The sequence below is a fragment of the Sebastes umbrosus genome, chromosome 18, assembly GCF_015220745.1.
Source record: "Sebastes umbrosus isolate fSebUmb1 chromosome 18, fSebUmb1.pri, whole genome shotgun sequence".
NCBI lineage: Eukaryota > Metazoa > Chordata > Actinopteri > Perciformes > Sebastidae > Sebastes > Sebastes umbrosus.
This window is the reverse complement of record NC_051286.1, coordinates 26,732,984-26,756,668: the sequence shown is the minus strand read 5'-3', so window position 1 is coordinate 26,756,668 and position 23,685 is coordinate 26,732,984. Positions and strand designations below refer to the sequence as shown.

General features: G+C 39.3%; 2 protein-coding genes across 2 annotated transcripts; both read right to left on the bottom strand.

Annotated features, from left to right (window-relative positions):
• Window positions 1–10,973: 10,973 nt before the first annotated feature.
• LOC119477404 (thrombomodulin-like) lies at window positions 10,974–13,585 on the bottom strand. The gene has a single exon (XM_037751493.1). It carries the CDS (start codon window positions 13,348–13,350, stop codon window positions 11,671–11,673), a length of 1,680 nt encoding a protein of 559 aa, XP_037607421.1. The 5' UTR covers window positions 13,351–13,585; the 3' UTR covers window positions 10,974–11,670.
• Window positions 13,586–19,643: 6,058 nt separating this feature from the next.
• On the bottom strand, window positions 19,644–21,944 carry LOC119477410 (thrombomodulin-like). Its single transcript, XM_037751504.1, has one exon. The coding sequence runs from the start codon at window positions 21,602–21,604 to the stop codon at window positions 20,450–20,452; it is 1,155 nt and encodes a 384-aa protein (XP_037607432.1). The 5' UTR covers window positions 21,605–21,944; the 3' UTR covers window positions 19,644–20,449.
• Between the last annotated feature and the right edge of the window lie 1,741 nt (window positions 21,945–23,685).

Here is a 23,685-nt window from a genome sequence, read left to right as displayed (position 1 = left end):
CTAATTATACTAGTCTATTACTGCTACAATACTAGTCTACTACTGCTAATTATACTAGTCTACTACTGCTACAATACTAGGCTACTACTTCTAATTATACTAGTCTACTACTGCTACAATACTAGTCTACTACTCCTACAATACTAGTCTACTACTGCTAATTATACTAGGCTACTACTGCTAATTATACTAGTCTATTACTGCTACAATACTAGTCTACTATTGCTAATTATACTAGTCTATTACTGCTACAATACTAGTCTACTATTGCTAATTATACTAGTCTATTACTGCTACAATACTAGGCTACTACTTCTAATTATACTAGTCTACTACTGCTACAATACTAGTCTACTACTGCTAATTATACTAGGCTACTACTGCTAATTATACTAGTCTACTACTGTTACAATACTAGGCTACTACTTCTAATTATACTAGTCTACTACTGCTACAATACTAGTCTACTACTGCTACAATACTAGTCTACTACTGCTAATTATACTAGTCTATTACTGCTACAATACTAGTCTACTACAGCCACAATACTAGTCTACTACTGCTACAATACTAGTCTACTACTGCTAATTATACTAGTCTACTACTGCTACAATACTAGGCTACTACTGCTAATTATACTAGTCTACTACTGCTACAATACTAGGCTACTACTGCTAATTATACTAGTCTACTACTGCTACAATACTAGTCTACTACTGCTACAATACTAGTCTACTACTGCTAATTATACTAGTCTATTACTGCTACAATACTAGTCTACTACTGCCACAATACTAGTCTACTACTGCTACAATACTAGTCTACTACTGCTAATTATACTAGTCTATTACTGCTACAATACTAGTCTACTACTGCCACAATACTAGTCTACTACTGCTACAATACTAGTCTACTACTGCTAATTATACTAGTCTATTACTGCTACAATACTAGTCTACTACTGCCACAATACTAGTCTACTACTGCTACAATACTAGTCTACTACTGCTAATTATACTAGTCTACTACTGCTACAATACTAGTCTACTACTGCTAATTATACTAGTCTACTACTGCTACAATACTAGTCTACTACTGCTACAATACTAGTCTACTACTGCTAATTATACTAGTCTACTACTGCTAATTATACTAGTCTATTACTGCTACAATACTAGTCTACTACTGCTAATTATACTAGTCTACTACTGCTACAATACTAGGCTACTACTGCTAATTATACTAGTCTACTACTGCTACAATACTAGGCTACTACTGCTAATTATACTAGTCTACTACTGCTACAATACTAGTCTACTACTGCTACAATACTAGTCTACTACTGCTAATTATACTAGGCTACTACTGCTAATTATACTAGTCTATTACTGCTACAATACTAGTCTACTATTGCTAATTATACTAGTCTATTACTGCTACAATACTAGTCTACTATTGCTAATTATACTAGTCTATTACTGCTACAATACTAGGCTACTACTTCTAATTATACTAGTCTACTACTGCTACAATACTAGTCTACTACTGCTAATTATACTAGTCTACTACTGCTAATTATACTAGTCTACTACTGCTACAATACTAGTCTATTACTGCTACAATACTAGTCTACTATTGCTAATTATACTAGTCTATTACTGCTACAATACTAGTCTACTATTGCTAATTATACTAGTCTATTACTGCTACAATACTAGGCTACTGCTGATACTACTAGTCTACTACTGCTACAATACTAGGCTACTACTTCTAATTATACTAGTCTACTACTGCTACAATACTAGTCTACTACTGCTAATTATACTAGGCTACTACTGCTAATTATACTAGTCTACTACTGTTACAATACTAGTCTACTACTGCTAATTATACTAGTCTATTACTGCTACAATACTAGTCTACTACTGCTACAATACTAGTCTACTACTGCTAATTATACTAGTCTACTACTGCTACAATACTAGGCTACTGCTGATACTACTAGTCTACTACTGCTACAATACTAGGCTACTGCTGATACTACTAGTCTACTACTGCTACAGTACTAGGCTACTGCTGATACTACTAGTCTACTACTGCTACAATACTAGGCTACTGCTGATACTACTAGTCTACTACTGCTAATTATACTAGTCTACTACTGCTAATTATACTAGTCTACTACTGCTAATTATACTAGTCTACTACTGCTAATTATACTAGTCTATTACTGCTACAATACTAGTCTACTACTGCTACAATACTAGTCTACTACTGCTACAATACTAGTCTACTACTGCTAATTATACTAGGCTACTACTGCTAATTATACTAGTCTACTACTGCTACAATACTAGTCTACTACTGCTACAATACTAGTCTACTACTGCTAATTATACTAGTCTATTACTGCTACAATACTAGTCTACTACTGCTACAATACTAGTCTACTACTGCTACAATACTAGTCTACTACTGCTAAAATACTAGTCTACTACTGCTAATTATACTAGTCTACTACTGCTACAATACTAGGCTACTGCTGATACTACTAGTCTACTACTGCTAATTATACTAGTCTACTACTGCTAATTATACTAGTCTACTACTGCTACAATACTAGTCTACTACTGCTAATTATACTAGTCTACTACTGCTAATTATACTAGTCTACTACTGCTACAATACTAGTCTACTACTGCTAATTATACTAGTCTACTACTGCTAATTATACTAGTCTATTACTGCTACAATACTAGTCTACTACTGCTAATTATACTAGTCTACTACTGCTACAATACTAGGCTACTACTTCTAATTATACTAGTCTACTACTGCTACAATACTAGTCTACTACTCCTACAATACTAGTCTACTACTGCTAATTATACTAGTCTACTACTGCTACAATACTAGGCTACTACTGCTAATTATACTAGTCTACTACTGCTACAATACTAGGCTACTACTGCTAATTATACTAGTCTACTACTGCTACAATACTAGTCTACTACTGCTACAATACTAGTCTACTACTGCTAATTATACTAGTCTATTACTGCTACAATACTAGTCTACTACTGCCACAATACTAGTCTACTACTGCTACAATACTAGTCTACTACTGCTAATTATACTAGTCTATTACTGCTACAATACTAGTCTACTACTGCCACAATACTAGTCTACTACTGCTACAATACTAGTCTACTACTGCTAATTATACTAGTCTATTACTGCTACAATACTAGTCTACTACTGCCACAATACTAGTCTACTACTGCTACAATACTAGTCTACTACTGCTAATTATACTAGTCTACTACTGCTACAATACTAGTCTACTACTGCTAATTATCCTAGTCTACTACTGCTACAATACTAGTCTACTACTGCTACAATACTAGTCTACTACTGCTAATTATACTAGTCTACTACTGCTAATTATACTAGTCTATTACTGCTACAATACTAGTCTACTACTGCTAATTATACTAGTCTACTACTGCTACAATACTAGGCTACTACTGCTAATTATACTAGTCTACTACTGCTACAATACTAGGCTACTACTGCTAATTATACTAGTCTACTACTGCTACAATACTAGTCTACTACTCCTACAATACTAGTCTACTACTGCTAATTATACTAGGCTACTACTGCTAATTATACTAGTCTATTACTGCTACAATACTAGTCTACTATTGCTAATTATACTAGTCTATTACTGCTACAATACTAGTCTACTATTGCTAATTATACTAGTCTATTACTGCTACAATACTAGGCTACTACTTCTAATTATACTAGTCTACTACTGCTACAATACTAGTCTACTACTGCTAATTATACTAGTCTACTACTGCTAATTATACTAGTCTACTACTGCTACAATACTAGTCTATTACTGCTACAATACTAGTCTACTATTGCTAATTATACTAGTCTATTACTGCTACAATACTAGTCTACTATTGCTAATTATACTAGTCTATTACTGCTACAATACTAGGCTACTGCTGATACTACTAGTCTACTACTGCTACAATACTAGGCTACTACTTCTAATTATACTAGTCTACTACTGCTACAATACTAGTCTACTACTGCTAATTATACTAGGCTACTACTGCTAATTATACTAGTCTACTACTGTTACAATACTAGTCTACTACTGCTAATTATACTAGTCTATTACTGCTACAATACTAGTCTACTACTGCTACAATACTAGTCTACTACTGCTAATTATACTAGTCTACTACTGCTACAATACTAGGCTACTGCTGATACTACTAGTCTACTACTGCTACAATACTAGGCTACTGCTGATACTACTAGTCTACTACTGCTACAGTACTAGGCTACTGCTGATACTACTAGTCTACTACTGCTACAATACTAGGCTACTGCTGATACTACTAGTCTACTACTGCTAATTATACTAGTCTACTACTGCTAATTATACTAGTCTACTACTGCTAATTATACTAGTCTACTACTGCTAATTATACTAGTCTATTACTGCTACAATACTAGTCTACTACTGCTACAATACTAGTCTACTACTGCTACAATACTAGTCTACTACTGCTAATTATACTAGGCTACTACTGCTAATTATACTAGTCTACTACTGCTACAATACTAGTCTACTACTGCTACAATACTAGTCTACTACTGCTAATTATACTAGTCTATTACTGCTACAATACTAGTCTACTACTGCTACAATACTAGTCTACTACTGCTACAATACTAGTCTACTACTGCTAATTATACTAGGCTACTACTGCTAATTATACTAGTCTACTACTGCTAAAATACTAGTCTACTACTGCTAATTATACTAGTCTACTACTGCTACAATACTAGGCTACTGCTGATACTACTAGTCTACTACTGCTAATTATACTAGTCTACTACTGCTAATTATACTAGTCTACTACTGCTACAATACTAGTCTACTACTGCTAATTATACTAGTCTACTACTGCTAATTATACTAGTCTACTACTGCTACAATACTAGTCTACTACTGCTAATTATACTAGTCTACTACTGCTAATTATACTAGTCTATTACTGCTACAATACTAGTCTACTACTGCTAATTATACTAGTCTACTACTGCTACAATACTAGGCTACTACTTCTAATTATACTAGTCTACTACTGCTACAATACTAGTCTACTACTCCTACAATACTAGTCTACTACTGCTAATTATACTAGGCTACTACTGCTAATTATACTAGTCTATTACTGCTACAATACTAGTCTACTATTGCTAATTATACTAGTCTATTACTGCTACAATACTAGGCTACTGCTGATACTACTAGTCTACTACTGCTACAATACTAGGCTACTGCTGATACTACTAGTCTACTACTGCTACAATACTAGGCTACTGCTGATACTACTAGTCTACTACTGCTACAATACTAGTCTACTACTGCTAATTATACTAGTCTACTACTGCTACAATACTAGGCTACTGCTGATACTACTAGTCTACTACTGCTGCAATACTAGGCTACTATTGCTAATACTACTACCAGCCTTCATAGGGAGGCGAAGTCCCATCTGAAGGACCCCATGCGAAGTCCCTTCTGATGGACCCCATGGGATCTTATTTCGTTAAAAATATGCAAGGGACAAATATATATATATATATTTTTTGCTCAAAGTCTTTTTATTGGTATTCTGTACAGAATCCAATAAATCACAGAAATAATTATACAAACACATTATAACCCCCCTCCCCCATCCCTATAACAATATTACTGCACCATTAAAAAAAGCAGAGTTAATTTCATAAACAATTACATTTATACATATAAATTAATTCAATCCGATAGAAACGAAGATGAGACACACAGAAAAAACGGAGGAAAGAACCAAAAACAAAAAGAAAAAATAAACAAATAAACAAACAAAAACAAAAAAACTTAAGTAGAAGCATAAGTTGTGAATTATATGTAATATGGGATCAGCAGTTCAAAACTTCAATGTCAGTGATATCCATTTTTTCTTTATAAATTAAAAAAGGTCTAGCACAACATTTCTGAGCACACACTCTTGTAGTATAGTGAATCTTCTCCAACACCAATTGATGTATGAGATCTTTAATCCACATCTTAAAGGTTGGAGGGTACTTCTCAACCTGGCGACTGAGATGTATATCTTGTGGTGCTACTCCAAATACTGCAGTAATAGCAGAAGGTTCTACGGGCACTTCCAAAACATCTGAAAAGGTTTTAAATATTGACTGCCAGAAAATATTTAGTTTTGGACAAAAAACAGAACAAATGTGAAAGGGTATCTGGTGCTCGCCTGCATCGGTCAGTAAAACAGAATTTTGCAAGTCAAGAAAGTAACAGTTTGTACGTATCATTTAGTTTTGTGTGAAACCGCTCAGTGAACTACATCTCTCGTCTTGCACAATATATACGTCACCAACACTAGCTAACTAGCTAACTGCTATGTTCCATGCACCTGGTGTTTTTAGAAGAAGAAGAAGAACGGCACTTTATTAAAATTAAATTTTTTCACTCTGTTATTTACACAGTACACACAGGCCCGAAATACACACACATGCACAGACAGGACCTACATGCATTAATGAAGAGATGTCAGAGCGAAGGGGCTGCCTCTGACAGGCGCCCCAAACTGTTGGGAGTTTGGTGCTTTGCTCAAGGGCACCTCAGCAGTCCCCTAGAGGCAAACTGGCATCTCTCCAGCTAACCGTTCCCACTAAGTACTTGGTCCATGCAGGGACTTGAACCGGCAATCCTCCAGTTCCCAAGCCAAGTCTCTATGGACTGAGCTACTGCCGCCCCAGCTGGGAAGGGAAAGAATGATCAGAACGGTTGCTGGTGTGAGTTCATGAGAACAAGTAACAGAGGTGAAGTATTTAGGGACAATTTTAGATTCTCAGTTAAACTTTAATAGTCATGCTAAAAAGATTTGTAAAACGATAAAGGCTAACCTTAGCTGTTTTAGTATTATAAGCAATTGCTTGACATTTGACTGTGCCTTGCTGTTTCTAAATTCAATGATTTTCTTACATCTGTCCTGTGGTTTGGTTGCCTGGTCCCAGGCCAACCAGTCTGTAGTAAAATCCATAGAGTGTCTTTACAACGGGGCCTTGAAAATCTTGGACAAAAAGCAAATAAGGTACCATCATTGCCGCATTTTGTGTAAATACAAGATGTTAAGTTACAGAGCTGTAGCAGATCCTCCAGAGCAGCTTCAAGTGGCTACTGTAAAGTTCAAGTCTGCAAAACATCTTTTGCTCAGACAACTTTTTCTGGGAAACTCGCTACCTGATCACTTGAAATTTGCTGCAAACTTTACCACTTTTAAAAGAGCAACCAAATCCTTTTTAATTCAGCGACAAACCTGTACTCGTCTAGTTTTTAAATGTGTTGTTTTATTGTATTTATTTATTTTTCCTGTACTCATTCCTGTTTTAATCTCTTATTTTCACAAAAAGGTGTTGCAAATTAGCAGCCGCTATAAGCACTATGATACTGGCATCAGATAGCCCTTTTTAAGTTGTCTATGTACTTTGTATTCGTCCCTATCAAATAAACCATGAAATGAAATGAAGCGAGGAAGAGAGAGAGCGACGTCACTTTCACGACTTTTGGGTGTGTCGTCTTTCTAATTACGTATTTTCACAGTCTGATACTTCGACAGTTTTACAACAAACTGCAGCTTTATTGACTTTCAGAATTGTGTGACAAACATCACATGTGTGATTCATGGTGCAATTCAAACAGGATCAAAAAAATATATGTTTAATTTTTTCCGAAATGAGTTGGTCCACTGGACGGGGCGTAACTTTGTGTCTTATTACTCACAGACTACTTGAACAGTAATGAAAATAATGTGATCCCTGAACAGATATGGTTGTCTGCTAACAATTTATCAATTTTAATTTAGATCCCAACCCAGACGTAAAAAGCACAATTTTGTTAAACGTATACAGGGAGTATATTTTCCCAAAATTCTGCCTCCCCAGGACGTTTTTTTTATTTATCCCTTGTTCTGGGATAAAATACATAATTTAAAGTGAAAAAAAATTGCGGTCTAATTTTAAACACCTTATGTTTACAATGTCACGTGTTCACACATTTCTTTCAGAAAAAGAAAAACATTTGTAAAATTATATTTATATCATATTTTCATAAATTACTGAGATATGGAAATTGACAAGAAAAAGGTCATTTGTAAAATAATTCAAGCTGTCAGATAAATGAATAATATGTAATATTACTTCTCTCTGAGATGTAGTAGAATATAAGTAGAACGTTGCATGAAAAGAAAAGACTCAAGTAAAGTACCTCAACTTTGTACTTAAGTACAGTACTTGAGTAAATATATTTAGTTACATTCCACCACTGACTACTACTGTTGCTGATCCCACTACTACTACTTCTCCCTCTACTGCTACTACTACTGCTGCTAGTACAAGTACCTCAAATCTGGACTTTAGGACTGTACTTGAGTAAATTTACTTGGTTCCATGCAACAACCAAGTAGGATACTAGTAGCAGCAGAATTAGCAGGTAGGAGTAGTGTAATTACTACTACTACTACTACTACTTCTATATATATATACTGTATATATATATATATATATATATATATATATATATATATAATCCCAGAACAAGGTGTTCCATCCTTCCCAGGGAAGCAGAATTTGGGGAAAATGTACTCCTTGTTCGTTTAACAAAATTGTGTCTTTTGCATTTGGATTGGGCTCTAAAAAACTTGATGAATTGTTCGTAGACACCTGTATTTGCCCTGAAGGGCAAGTGAGAATTCTTTTTTTTTTCTCTGGTGATCTATTTTCTAAGTCTGATCTAAAATATTTTCTCTCCTTTACTTTTTTTTGCCAGGATAATCTTTCTAAGTTCCTTTTTTTGTCTGAAAACAAGTGGAAAAAGCTTTTTTTTTTTACATTTTTTTTAGGCAGTTACCTTTCAGGGCTTCCGTGGTTTCCCCTAAGAGTAAAAAAAAAGTAACTTAGAAAAATCCGCCTCAATTTCTTTTTTACCTATTTCACAGACAAAAAAAGGGACTAGAAAGATTATCCTGGCAAAAAAAAAAAATCTTCCTGTTCATAAGTCATTAACACAGGAGAGAAAATATTTTTCTTAGAAAATGGATCACCAGAAAAAAATAAAATTCTCACTTGCCTTTCAGGGCTTCCGTATGTATCTGTAACCAACCCTTCCAACTGTCCTGGGGAGGCAGAATTTTGGGAAAATGTACTCCTTGTACATTTAACAAAATTGTGCCTGTCACATTTGGGTTTGGCTCTAAATTAAAATTGATAAATTGTTAGCAGACACCTGTATATGTTCAGGGATCACATTAATTTCATTATTGCTCAAGTAGTCTGTGAGTAACGGAAGGTTATTTGGTGTTGATACAAAAGTGGCCCAACCGACCCCACTCTCCCCTACATAAAAACGTACATCCTTTTAACACGTTATCTAGGCTTTATGTGTGCTTGCTGAGTCATGTGTGTGGAGGACATTACTTTAGCGGGGTTCATTATGACCCAACCAGTCGATGCAGAGCTGGGTTCTGCCCAAGGTTTCTATCCGTTAAAGGGGAGTTTTTTTCTTGCAATTGTTGCATTAGAATGCATGCTCATGGGGGGATCTCCTGTTGGGTCTCTAAATTATAGAGTATGGTCTAGACCAGCTTTTCTCAACCACTGAGCCTCAGAGCGCCATCTAGTGGGACACGGAGGTACTGCCAAATGGTTAGATTAACCTCTTTAAAATCCAACTGCCTTTCAGGGGTTGTAGCGCGTTCAGTTTTAAAGGTCCCATATTTTTAAAAGTGAGATTTTCATATCTTTTATATTTTAACGCAGGTTTGAGTGCTATATAAATACTGTTAAACTATCAAAACGCTCAATATACGGAGAAACACACAGCCCGTATTCAGAAATTGTGCGTTTGAAACAAGCCGTTAGGATTTCTGTCCATTTGTGATGTCACAAATCTACAATATTTAGACCATTACATGGTTTTAAACATAAACATTCTAAATGTGTCCCAGTTTATTTCCTGTTGCAGCATATGTAAATAAAATCAGCTGACAGGAAGTAAACATGGACCCAAACTGTTGCGTAGCAACGCAATTCCGTTGAAATGTGCTAAAACGGAGTGATTCAGACAGAGGGTGAATACAGGTATATTCAGGCAGACAGTATGAGGAAAATAAAGTTTTTTTTTAACATTACAGCATGTAAACATGTTCTAGTAGAAATACAAAATACAAGTATGAACCTGAAAATGAGCACGATATGGGACCTTTAAAGCTAGAGTGAAAATACTGGTATCATGTGAAAGTACAAAAACCTAAGGAGTACATTGGTTGCCGACCGTGCTAGCTTGTCGGGAAGAGCACTAAATAATGTTGGGGAGGTCAAACCGGCATTGCCATTTTCAAAAGGGGACCCTTGAAAACGGGTTCTGTGGGTACCCACTAGTCTCCCCTTTACAGACATAACTAACGTTCTCGGATGCAGTGGCACAAAATGGAGCAGTTTTTTTAAACAAAAATGTCGTTTTGGAGACAACCCTGCACCGGTAAAAGCTCAAATCGTGTGGTGAGGAAATATGACCCTGAATACTTTGGATTCATAAAGGCAGACAGTGGTGGGTGAGGGTAAGCTGAATATTGATGTGGGTCAGTACAGCGGATAGTGGCATAACACATTATTTATAGCCCAGTTTCTCATTTATTTGTGGTTTAAGGTGGAATTTTTTAACAATTAGAAGTGGGCCTCAAGTTACAAAAGGTTGAGAACCCCAGGTCTAGACTAGGAGTGTAAGAAAATATCTAAAAAAAACAAAACGAATATCGGCATATTATGTTTAGTGATACTATATTGTTTCTCAAAAACATTTTAATAAATAAGTTCACATGCAAAGATTAACTCAGTCAATACTTTATTTCATTGGCAAAGAGATGCATGCTCTCAGTGTATTTTACTCAGATTTTATGCATATGGTTGTGTGTTCTTTATACTATGACAGTTATCCCCAAATTAGATAAAAGAAATCGCAATACATTGCCTTGCTTACAGTATCGCAATATATTGTATTATAACCCCTGTATCATGATCGTGTCGCCAGATTCTTTCCAATACACAGGCCTAGTCCAGACCTGCTCTATATAAAAAGCGTCCCGAAATAACTTCTGTTATGATTTGACGCCATATAAAAAATGAATTGAAATGTAGTGGTGAACTGTGAGGTTGTTTGACCTGTAGGTCTCTTGTTTCTCCACAGGGTGGAGCAGTCGGCCTGTGTCTGAGGCCACATTGAGCTGAGAGGGCTATAAAAAGAAAAAAACTGAATGTTCTTCATTCACTTTTTTTTATAATTTCATGATGTTCCAGCAAAAAAAAAAAAAGTTCTTTGTCACCTTTTACTACATTGCATCTGGTGTTGTATGAGCTGAACGGCAGATAAAAACCAGTCCTCCTCCAAGGCAGTGGATATCTGTCGCTAATCGTTTGGCTGAGAAATCTACATCATTTCAAAAACCTGTCAAAACTGTCTCTGTGCTTTTCACCTGTACATTCACATGTCGTTTACTTCAACTGTCTTTTTCTTCTTTCTTTTCTCTACTCATCACTCTTCACCTGCTCTAACCGGTGCGCTTCTTCCTCCGGAGCTTTGCTGCTCTCCATCTTCCCTTTGCTGTTAAAGATGTGATGAGCCAGAAACACCAGGAACACGATGAAACACACAGTGCACACTATGATCCCCACGAGACCCCCCACCGACACCCCCGAGGACGGCTGCCTGGTCGGATCCGGATCTGGATCCGGGTGTGGCACCCCTGATGTTGCAGATGTGGGGATGCTCGGACCCGGACTCGGACTCGCTCCGGATCCCTCCATCCCCCCGTCTGTCTCCGTGTCGTCCTCGTTCTTCACGCACCGGTACTGTCCCACTAGTGTGTACCCCGGAGAGCACGTGCACACGTAGCTGCCGAACGTGTTCCTGCAGTCCTGGTCGCAGTAGAAGAAGGAGCACTCGTCTATGTCGATGCAGACCGTGTGGTCGGTCCTCTCCTCCGCTATGTAGCCGTCCGGACAGTAGCATTGGAACCGGTCGTTGGGGTCGCACTCAGCAGGACATTCCTCATGTCCGCAGTGGAGGACACACTTATTGGGTGTCTTCGGGTCCTCTTTATATCCGTCATAACACGAGCACTGGTAGCTGCCGGGGCTGTTGGCGCACATGTGCTCGCACGGAGCGGACGCGCACTCGTCCACGTCGACGCACAGCCCGTTGGACATCTTGTATCCGTCCTCGCACACGCACTGGAACCCGCCAACGGTGTTGACGCACGCGGAGTTGTCCCCGGGACACTGGCGCTCGTCCGTGCAGTCGTTGAAGTCCACGCACGCCCTGCCGTCCCGCGCCAGCTTGAAGCCATGGTCGCACATGCACGTGTAGTTGTCCCCGTCCTTGTGGCAGACGTGCTCGCAGCGCAGAGACAGACACGGGTCGTCCTCCGGTGTCTCCTCGCAGGTGACCCGGTTCCCCGGGTGGACGGCCTGGCCCGGTGGACAGTAGCAGGCCGGCTGGTTGTCCTGGTCCACCGCGCACTTGTGCTCGCAGCCGCCCTCTTTGATCTCGCAGCTCCAGGGCGCCTGCAGCCACTGCTCCGAGAAACACACGTACTTGGTCTCTGCTGGCATCCGGACCGCGGTGGTCCCGGGGGGCAGGGACAGCGCGTCCTCAGACACGAACCCCATGGGGGTCCTGTAGGAGACGGACTCGCCCTGCGCGGCCGTTAGACTCTCACACGGGTTCGTGAAGCCGTACTCGCAGAGGAACCCGGCCGCGGGTTCTCCGCACGGCTCCTGGGTCCATGTGAACTCGTCCTCTGAGGACACGGAGACACAGCGAGGAGGAGGAGGAGAGCAGCTGCTGTTGAAGCTCTGCGGCCATTTGGAGAAGTCGGTCTCCTGGTCTCCGGTGACCCATTGGAAGCCTCTCAGCTCGGCAGCAGGGTCCGGGCAGCCGGTCTGCAGATGTAGACCGATCCAGAACCGGCCCATGAGGTTCCCCAGCAGGATCTGCAGGACATCATTGGACACGGTGGACCGCACTGTCATTAAGTGTCCTCCCCGAGCTGTGCATTGGTCCCTTGCCGTGGTGAAGTCGCTGGGCTCTGTGAACACGGTGAAGCACCGGGTCCCGATGCAGTACCCGCTGTCCGGATCGGTCCCTCCGGTTCCTCCCAGCAGGAGACTCAACACCAACACACAGAGTCCGGTAACATCCTTCATGTTGGAACCTCGGGGTGCGTCCGTTCAACTTCTTGCGCGTGCCAGCAGTCTGTGAGCTTGTTTGTTTGACACAATATGTTCCTCGCATTTATAATAACCCCCCCCCAACTCCAACTCCATGTTAGTACCCGGACCCGGACCCGGAGGAGGAAGGAAGTCTCTGGTAATCAGCCCGCTGAGCTGCTCTCACTGTCTCTACACTAACTTTCTCCTCTGCACGGCGGACCACATCAACAATTACGCACGGCCTTTACGCATGTACGCAGCGAAGCCGTGCGCACGCAAGGGGTGGGGGGGTGGAGGGGCATTTTCCCAACTATTTGCAGAAGCCCCTCCCAACTCCACTCTTCACTAAATGGGAACCAGGAGTTTATATTCTCGTTGTTTTTCTTGAGGTTCAAATTCTGACAGTTATGGGACGTAGTTCCACTTTCCCGACACATTTGACTTGTTTTAGAGGTTTTCTGGACATAAAAGGCATTATTGTGTTATAATGTGTTGATTTTCATCTGAGACAAGAGGTCAGCAGTAAATGGACTTGCTTTTATTTAGCGCTTTTCTAGTCTTCCGACCACTCAAAGTGCTTTACACTACATGTCAGCATTCACCCATTCACACATACATTCGTACACTGATGGCAGAGGCTGCTAAGGAGCCAACTTTGCCCATCAGGATCTAATCTGAATACTCATTCACACACCGATAGCTTATGCAATTTGGGGCTAAGTGTCTTGCTCAAGGACACATCGACATGTGACCTGGAGCCGCTGGGGATCGAACCACCGACCTACCGATTGGTGGACGACCTGCTCTACCCTCTGAGCCACAGCCGCCCCAAGCAGAGATACAGAAATAATTTTTTTTTTGTTTTGGGAATAACACGATAAAATATCTGATTGTGTTATGTTCTAAAGGAGTAAGAGGAAACAGTGACAATGCAAAGGAAGGTTTATTTTCTAAGTGCTCTTCTCCCCCAGTTTCTCTTCCTCACACCTCTGATGTATTATTAGGGGCCGGGCAGCTGGGCTGCTGGTCCCTCACGTTTTTGTCAATATTCTTCTTCTCCTTCCTCGGAAATCTGCCTTCTCATGCATGAAAATAAACCAAGCTTTGCACATATGTCCAGTCCTATACCAAACGTTGTCAACTGGCTTTGTGGGCCAATAGTCCTGATGGTGGCGCTATGGCAGGCGTCTAAAGTTTAAAACTTTGACAATTCATAACAAATCAGCCGTACATGCTACAACTTACTACAACAACATGTAGCCCGAGTTTGCAGAAATGTTCAGATGCTTGCACCTGACAGGAATTATGAAGTCCATCATTCTGTTGTCTAAAAAACTGTAAAACTTATTAAACCTCCCACATTGTTTGCTCAATTGACACCAAACTCGCTGCGTTGCATCTCCAGATTGTCATGGTAAATGGTAAATGGATTTGCATTTATATAGCAGCTTTTCTCTTCCGACCACTCAAAGCGCTTTTCACTTCATGTCAGCATTCACACATTCACACACACATCCATACACTGATGGCTAAATACCCTAAATAACCTGATCTAAATACTCTAATACTCATTCGCACACCGATGTCTATGCCTTAGAGAGCAGTTTGGGGTTAAGCGTCTTGCTCAAGGACACATCGACATGTGACCGGAGCAGCCGGGGATCGAACACCGACCTACCGATTGGTGGACGACCTGCTCTACAACTGTCCTCCACAAACCATCAAGACAGATTTTTTAAATGATCAAAAATTGAGCCCACAGTGTATCAGAAGGTTTTGGTGTAAACACTAATGTACACAGCTACTGCAAATTCTCGCTAAATAAAGCTCCGATGTTCATGAAAATAAATTACAACATTTTGAGCTCACGGTAGATGTAGGGGGGTAAATTTCAGAATTGTATCTCAAAAACTGTATTTTTGACAGTATTTTGAATTGTATTGTATAATTGTTTCTACTAGAACATATTTACATGCTGTAATGTTAAAAAAAAACTTTATTTCCCTCAAACTGTTGGCCTCAATTTGTCTGTATTTACCCTCTGTCTGAAACGCTCCGTTTTAGTGCATTTTGACGGAATTGCGATGGAATTGCAACAGCTTGGGTCCATGTGTCCTTCTTGTCAGCTGATGACATTCACATACACCGTAACCAGGAATAAACTGGGACACATTTAGAATGTTTACCTTTAAATCTGTGTAAAGGGTCTAAATATTATATATTTGTGACATCACAAATTGACAGAAATCCTGACAGCTTGTTTCTAATGCAGTTTCTGAATACGGGCTCTGTGTATTTCTTCGTGGATTGAGTGTTTCGATACTTTCACAGTATTCATATAGGACTTAAGCTCTCTCTCTCTCTCTCTCTATATATATATATATGTATAAATGTAAAGATAAACAAGCCTTTTGTTGGTCTCACACCATGTTTTAGTCTTTATCACTTTATTTATAATTCAACAGTGACATATTCACCAACACAAAAACCAAACATTGCATCAAGTGAAAGCTTGCAGTGAGCCTGTTATACAGACATATACAATATCCCTATATATATATATATATATATATATATAGTGGCTACTGGGCATATTAGAACGAGGTGCAAATGTGTGTTTTCCTATACGTAGCAGCACAGTTTTACATTCTTGTTTAGTTGATCTACAGTGCAGCGTCTGTGGCTCCGCGAGCAGTCTGTTATACAGTGAAGTTACCGACATTCAACTTGAATGTCAGTGGCAGCAATGTCCAGCCAGCACAGCGTTATCAGTGAATAACATGTAATTCAGTTATACTGCTAATGTTCTGATAATGCACATGACCCAACTGAATTGTAACGGTTTCATTTGTAAGTATTTGCAGTGTGTGTACAGTATTATTGTAGTCTTAGAATGAATTGGGTTTCCCAAATCAGGACCCGCAGAGTCACAATTGGAACAGAATGTGGATTTGCTTCTAAATGATGCACCCAGACATACCAATATGTTTAAAGGTCCCATATCATGCTCATTTTCAGGTTCATGCTTGTATTTTATGTTTCTAACTAGAACATGTTTACATACTTTAATGTTTAAAAAAAACCATTATTTTCCTTATACTGTCTGCTTGAATATACCTGTATTTACCCTCTGTCTGAGACGCTCCGTTTTAGTACATTTCAATGCAATTGCAACAGAATCGCGTTGCTAGGCAACAGCTTGGGTCCATGTTAACTTCCTGTCAGCTGATGTTATTTACATACACAGCAACAACAAATAAACTGGGACACATTTAGAATGTTTATGTTTAAAACCGTGTAACGGTCTAAATATTATATATCTGTGACATCACAAATGGACAGAAATCCTGACGGCTTGTTTCAGACGCGCAGTTTCTGACTACAGGCTGTGTGTGTGTTTCTCCATATATTGAGTGTTTTGATAGTTTAACAGTATTTATATAGCACTTGAACCTGCTTTATAATATAAAAGACCTGGAAAAATTACTTTTTACAATATGGGACCTTTAAATATGCATCAGAAACAGTTCATATAGCAACTGACACATCCCAAAACAAATAGTGGTCCGCTTCAAAGCTAGACATCAGAGACAGTATCTGTGTCAAAATGTCACGAATCCAAATGCAAAACCATGTATCATATAGCAGCAGACATCAGTCACAGTGAGTGTAACACACAAAGACGCGAGCAAATAATAATGTGCATTTGACTAAAGACAACTTTTATCAATACTAAAAATTTGTGTAATTTTACCAAAAGATAAAAGATTTAACTGAAGTAGTTCACAAATACAGTATATATCACAACCAATATGTGGAATGTAGCATTGCGATACGCAAAAAATGAAACCTGCGGTATGCAAAATTAGAGTGACAAGCACATTTTTTCCTTTTACAGTGTAATCAGACAGCAACACAGTGATATTAAACATAAAGCTGGTTCTGAAATGAGAGAATCGTGTCTTTCAAAGACACTGAAAAAAAGATCTCTATTGTTGGATTTGTAAAGCTTTTGAGGAAAAAAATTCTATAATTAAAAAAAGTGACCATACTAACTTTTTAGTACCATTACTAGTAGACTTTTTCCTGTGTAACAGAATCTTATAACTCCAAAAACTGGCTTAATTGAGAAGGAAATGTTTCTATTTTCCTGTTTCTGCAACAATAAGGTTGATAAGTATGAGACAAATTAACAACAATACCCCACAGAAACCCATTATACATTCAGAAAGCAAGACCAACATCTATGACTTTACAGGGACATGGACACTCGACTTGCTTTACCCGGTTTGCAAAATGACAGGAAGATAAGTTAATAAACAAACATTAACAATAATATCAAATAAAATGAATAAACATTAAAAGGCCCATAACTTATCTTTAGTTGAAATTCTTTATTTTCAAATGAGCTGACTTATTAACTTAACTTATTAAATTAAATTAACTTGGCACACGGATTGGCACTAAACCTGTATATATTATATGGAAGCCCATTCCCGCCACTGTGATGGAAAAAAAAAGATTAGAAGAAGTCATTATAATGAAAAACTATCTCAAAATAATGACTTAGTATCTCAAAATTATGACTTAGTATCTCAAAATGATGACTTAGTATCTCAAAATTATAACTTAGTATCTCAATATTTTGACTTTGTATCTCAATATTTTGACTTTTTATCTCAATATTTTGACTTTGTATCTTAATATTTTGACTTTGTATCAATATTTTGACTTTTTATCTCAATATTTTGACTTTTTATCTCAATATTTTGACTTTGTATCTTAATATTTTGACTTTGTATCAATATTTTGACTTTTTATCTCAATATTTTGACTTTGTATCTCAAAATTATGACTTAGTATCTCAAAATTATGACTTAGTATCTCAATATTTTGACTTTGTATCAATATTTTGACTTTGTATCTCAAAATTATGACTTTGTATCTCAATATTTTGACTTTGTATCTTAATATTTTGACTTAGTATCTCAAAATTATGACTTAGTATCTCAATATTTTGACTTTGTATCTCAATATTTTGACTTACTATCTCAAAATTATGACTTAGTATCTGAAAATTATGACTTAGTATCTCAATATTTTGACTTTGTATCTTAATATTTTGACTTTGTATCAATATTTTGACTTTGTATCTCAAAATTATGACTTTGTATCTCAAAATAATGACCTAGTATCTCAATATTTTGACTTAGTTACAAAAATAGTGACTTTTCACTCCAAATATTCAGATACTAAGTCAAAATATTGAAAAGTTTCTCATTATTTTTAGATAGTTTCTCATTATAATGACTTACAGGATCTTTTTTTATCATCACAGTGGCGGAAATGGGCTTCCATATATATGAGAGATAAATCAATATTAATAGCTGATTTGTTGCTTTTTATGCCCTCTGGCACATTATTCACGCTCTTCAGGGGAGAGCAGGGTCGGTTGGGACACTTTTGTATCGCCACCAAATAACCTTCCATAACTCACAGACTACTTAAAAAGTAATGACTTTTTGTTGATTTGCAACAAGGTAGGAACTATAAATTACTGTATGCTGTCTCAACCATCCCAGGGAGAGCAGACACACTTTTGGCTAGCTACCAACAAAGCTTCAGAGAGCTAACACTACATAGCATCAACTGATAAACCAGAAAATAGCCTTTCCAACATTGTGTTTTTTCAACACAGTCTCACGGCAGTTCGTGAAACAATCACGAAATTGAATCTATTGAATTTGTGTACATAGACACGAATTCCCCTTTTTTCGTGACGCTCAGCACGATTTTCAACAACGTATATTTCATGCGTTTTCCTTACAAATGTCCAGCTGCACATGACACGTGTCAATTTCCGCTCCAGCCTTTTAATAAAAAAAGTTAGCTAGTTAGGTTTAAGAATAGATCGACTTGGTTCGGCTTAGGCAACAAACTACTTAGTTAGGTTTAAGAAAAAATTGTGGTTTGGGTTCAAATAACTCCTGAAGGGCTGTAACTTAAAGGTCCCATATCATGCTCATTTTCAGGTTCATGTTTGTATATTGGGTTTCTACTAAAACATGTTTACATGCTTTAATGTTCAGAAAACACATTATTTTCCTCATACTGTCTGTTTGAATATACCTGTATTCACGCTCTGTCTGAAACGCTCCATTTTAGCGCATTTCAACGTTATGGCAACGGAATTGTGTTGCTAGGAAACAGCTTGGGTCCATGTTTACATCCTGTCAACTGATGTTATTTACATACACTGCAACAGGACATAAACTGGGACCCATTTAGAATGTTTACGTTTAAAACAGTGAATTGGTCTAAACATTGTAGATTTGTGAAATCACAAATGGACAGAAATCCTAACGGCTTGTTTCAAATGCAGAGTTTCTGAATACGGGCTGTGTGTATTTCTCCGTGGATTGAGTGTTTTGATACTTTCACAGTGTTTATATAGGACTTAAGCCTGCTTTATAATAAAAAACATGAAAATCTCACTTTTTACTATATGGAACCTTTTAAGTACGGAAGTTATGTGACAAATAAATCAACTTTGACTTCTGGTTCCACAGCGGTCACCTGGGTGAGAGACTGGTGTTTTTTTTTTACCCACCCACACGCCCCGACCTCCTCCCTATACGCAGCGTTCCCCGCTCTCTTTACTTCCCAGTTCACAATTACGTGGATTAAATACGAACTGATTTTGTGCTGGCCATCACGAAGAAAATGTGAATTTTGTGTCTATGGACACGAATCAATACATTCAATTTCGTGACTATTTCACGAACTGTTGTTCGACTGGGCTGTTTTTTTGTATGTGGCATAACTAAAATACAATACTGTAGAAGAAAAAATAACAAAAGAGCAAAACCTTTACTTACGTATATTTCAAAACTGTGAATAAAATACGAGGAATGGTCAGATGGTCTCCACTTTGAGGTTGAAAGTGAAGAGGGTGTGGATGAGCATGATGAATGACATAGTTGTTTTCTAACTGTCCCAACTGTTCCCCTGTCCACACTCTGAGGAAAGAAAGCAGTGCAACGTGACATGAGAAAAAAGGTCGAAGAGCAGCATACTTCCTCAATTAAAGTGTTCACGAGTCGTTTTTAAACTGCTTGTCGAAGGATAACCTCTTATACGTCTCCGTGGTCACCTGCTGCAGGTAGAAAATATCGATGTCCGGATGTTTGAAGGAGGAAAGGTCGAATCTGCCGCACCGCTTGACCGCGTTTCGGATCAGGAAAAACAACAGCGTCGAGCACAGCGCCATGAACACGGCGATGCCCAGGATGCTGCCGGTCTTGATGTAAGAGGGCACCGCGGCTGGGCGGGAGCCGGCTGGCGTCGGGTATGGAGGAGGAGTGGAGCCCGATCCGTTGTCTTCCTCGTCCTCTTCGCACGTGTACCCATCGCCGTGCAGCTTGAACCCCTTGTCGCACAAACACCTGTAACCGCCAAACGAGTTCTCGCACTTGTGATCGCACACTTTGGTCTCGCACTCGTTCATGTCGGTGCAGAAGGGCCTGCTGTTGTTGGCGTCTGGGACGTCTTGGATGTATCCGTCGGGACAGAAACACTGGTACCGGTCCTGCTTGTCGTCCTTGACGCACATAGCCGGACAGTCCCTCTCGGTGCAGATCACCTGGCACTTGGTGGCGTTGTGGGCCGACACCCTGAACCCCTTCCGGCACTCGCACTTGTAAACCCCGTATAATTTGTTGCACAGCATGTGCTCACACTTATCACAGATCTCAACGTTCACGCACACTCCGTCCTCCTCCACGAAGCCATCTTTGCACGTGCACTTGAACCCTCCTCCCCGGGTGGTCTCGCACTCCCGGCCCTCACCTGTGCACGGGTTCAACTCGCACGGGCCGTCGGTGCAGGTGATGTTGTTGGGATGGAGCATCTTCCCCGCGGGACACACGCAGGTGTGCGTCTCGGAGCTGCAGTTGTGCGCGCAGCCGCCCAGTAGCACCTCGCAGGTCCAGGGAGCGCGCAGCCAGGTGCTGTCGAAACACAAGTGCTTCGAGTCCGGATGTTTACTGCCAACTTTTCCCGTTACCGCGAGAGTACCTGGCGGGAACGTTTCCGAATCGTCCAGCTCGAGGTCCTTATGATCGGTGTACTTCACCCGCGCGCCCTCGCCCTCTGCCTGGAGGCGCCCGCAGTGAGACGGGACCGCTTCGTCCAGCCCGCAGAGGAGGAGAAACACACTAATAAGCAGTGTGTGTGTTGTAGGAATCATGGTGTCGATGTTAGAAGAGCAGCCGGTGTTGGTCTGTGGTGGTGTTCGACGATCTGGAGCTGATTCAGAGACTGGAAGCTCAACGTTGTCCCCATTTATAAAGGAGCAACTGGATTTTTTTTTGTCGGACCAGGCGAGGAAGGAAGTTCCTGTTCAGGTCAGTAGTTTAAGCCCCGGTCTGGTTGCTCAACCCCCACGCTGTCCAAAGACCTTATCTTAAAGAGACCCGTCCCATCAAAACACACACACACACACACACATACACACACACACGCGCGCGCGCGCACGTGAACTTTTAATAAGAGGGGGATGAACAATATCCCATAATCCTCTCCCATGAGTGGCTCTTCCCTTTCTAGATTTAAAAGATGTTCCCGTTATAGTCTCATGGGAAGAGAAACCTCTGCCAAGAAAGTCCTTAACAATTAATAGCACAAAATATTAAGCACATAATTAATCATAAAATGTTCTATAATGTCCCAATTTGACATTTCATATTTAAAAAGTGAAGAAACTCCTGCTGATGAGTCAGTTTTTAGAGGCAGAATCCAAACTTTATAGCATCAGTGTTAGTTTATTTTTCAGGACCTTCATATTGTTTTAGTTGAAGGGAAAAGTGAAGGAAAAACAATTGGTATGTTGGGAACATATTTTCTAGTGGTCAAATAATATCAGTTATTAAAGTCAACATTGAAATTTTAGGGGAAAAAATGATGGAAAAATACATTTTGCACACAGAGTAAGTAAAGAGGAGGTTACTCTGGACTACATTGAGGGAGTGGTACACATTTCAAATATGTGCAGCTTCATATTTTCACTTTAGGCCAACAGATAAAGATTATACATACAATATATGCGATGCAATTAAAAAATGTTATGTTGTCATATTTTAAACTATACCTATAACAATAACCTCTACAATATACATTTGTTTGATTTTGCAGCACCCAGACCAGATACCAGAGACCTGGACCATGTTCTTCAATAAATCATCAAACATTGTGACTGACAAGTGTGACTGAAATTCAGACTCAAAGGTCCCATATCGTGCTCATTTTCAGGTTCATACTTGTATTTTGTGTTTCTACTAGAAAATATTTACATGCTGTAATGTTAAAAAAAAAATCTTTATTTTCCTCATACTGTCTGTCTGAATAAACCTGTATTTACCCTCTGTCTGAAACGCTCCGTTTTAGTGCATTTCAATGAAATTGCAACAGAATTGCGTTGCTAGGCAACAGCTTGGGTCCATGTTTAATTCCTGTCAGCTGATGACATTCACATACACTGCAACAGGAAATAAACTGGGACACATTTAGAATGTTTACGTTTAAAACCGTGTAATGGTCTAAATATTGTATATTTGTGACATCACAAATGGACAGAAATCCTAATGGCTTGTTTCAAACACACAGTTTCTGAATACGGGCTGTGTGTATTTCTCCGTATATTGAGCGCTTCGACACTTTCACAGTATTTATAAAGCACTTTAACCTGCTTTATAACATAAAAGACATGGAAATCTCACTTTTTACAATATGGGACCTTTAAAGCCACACCAATCATTATTTTTTTTACATTAATAATGGATTAAATAATTATGACTGTGTAATGTGGGAGAGGTCACTCGTAATGAAAAACACACCGATATCTATCACCCAATCAGCATTTCCCCTCAGGAGCATTTTAGCATCTTTCAGCTCATTGTTTCTGTTTCGGCAACTTAACTGTTTTGGTTCAGTCTCCACAATCTCATGAACCTAGTAGGCTACGTGTGTGTGCCCCACTGGCTAGCTAATCATCGCCGCTCTAAACCGCACTCGTACGGCGGTTACAACTAGTAACGCCGCCCCCAACCCACGGCGTCATCACAGAAGTGTAGCGCCCACCGTCCGGTAGGCATTTTTGGACCGGTGGAACCGGTTCAGCCGTCGCCATATTGAGAGCCGTGTGGGGGAATTTAGTACTTTTAAAGAACATCTTGCGCAAATTGCCTCACTTGCTTCACTCGCATTATAAAGAATGTGGACACTCCAAAATAGATGACCAGCTACAGTACAATTTAAATGTCTACCTAATAA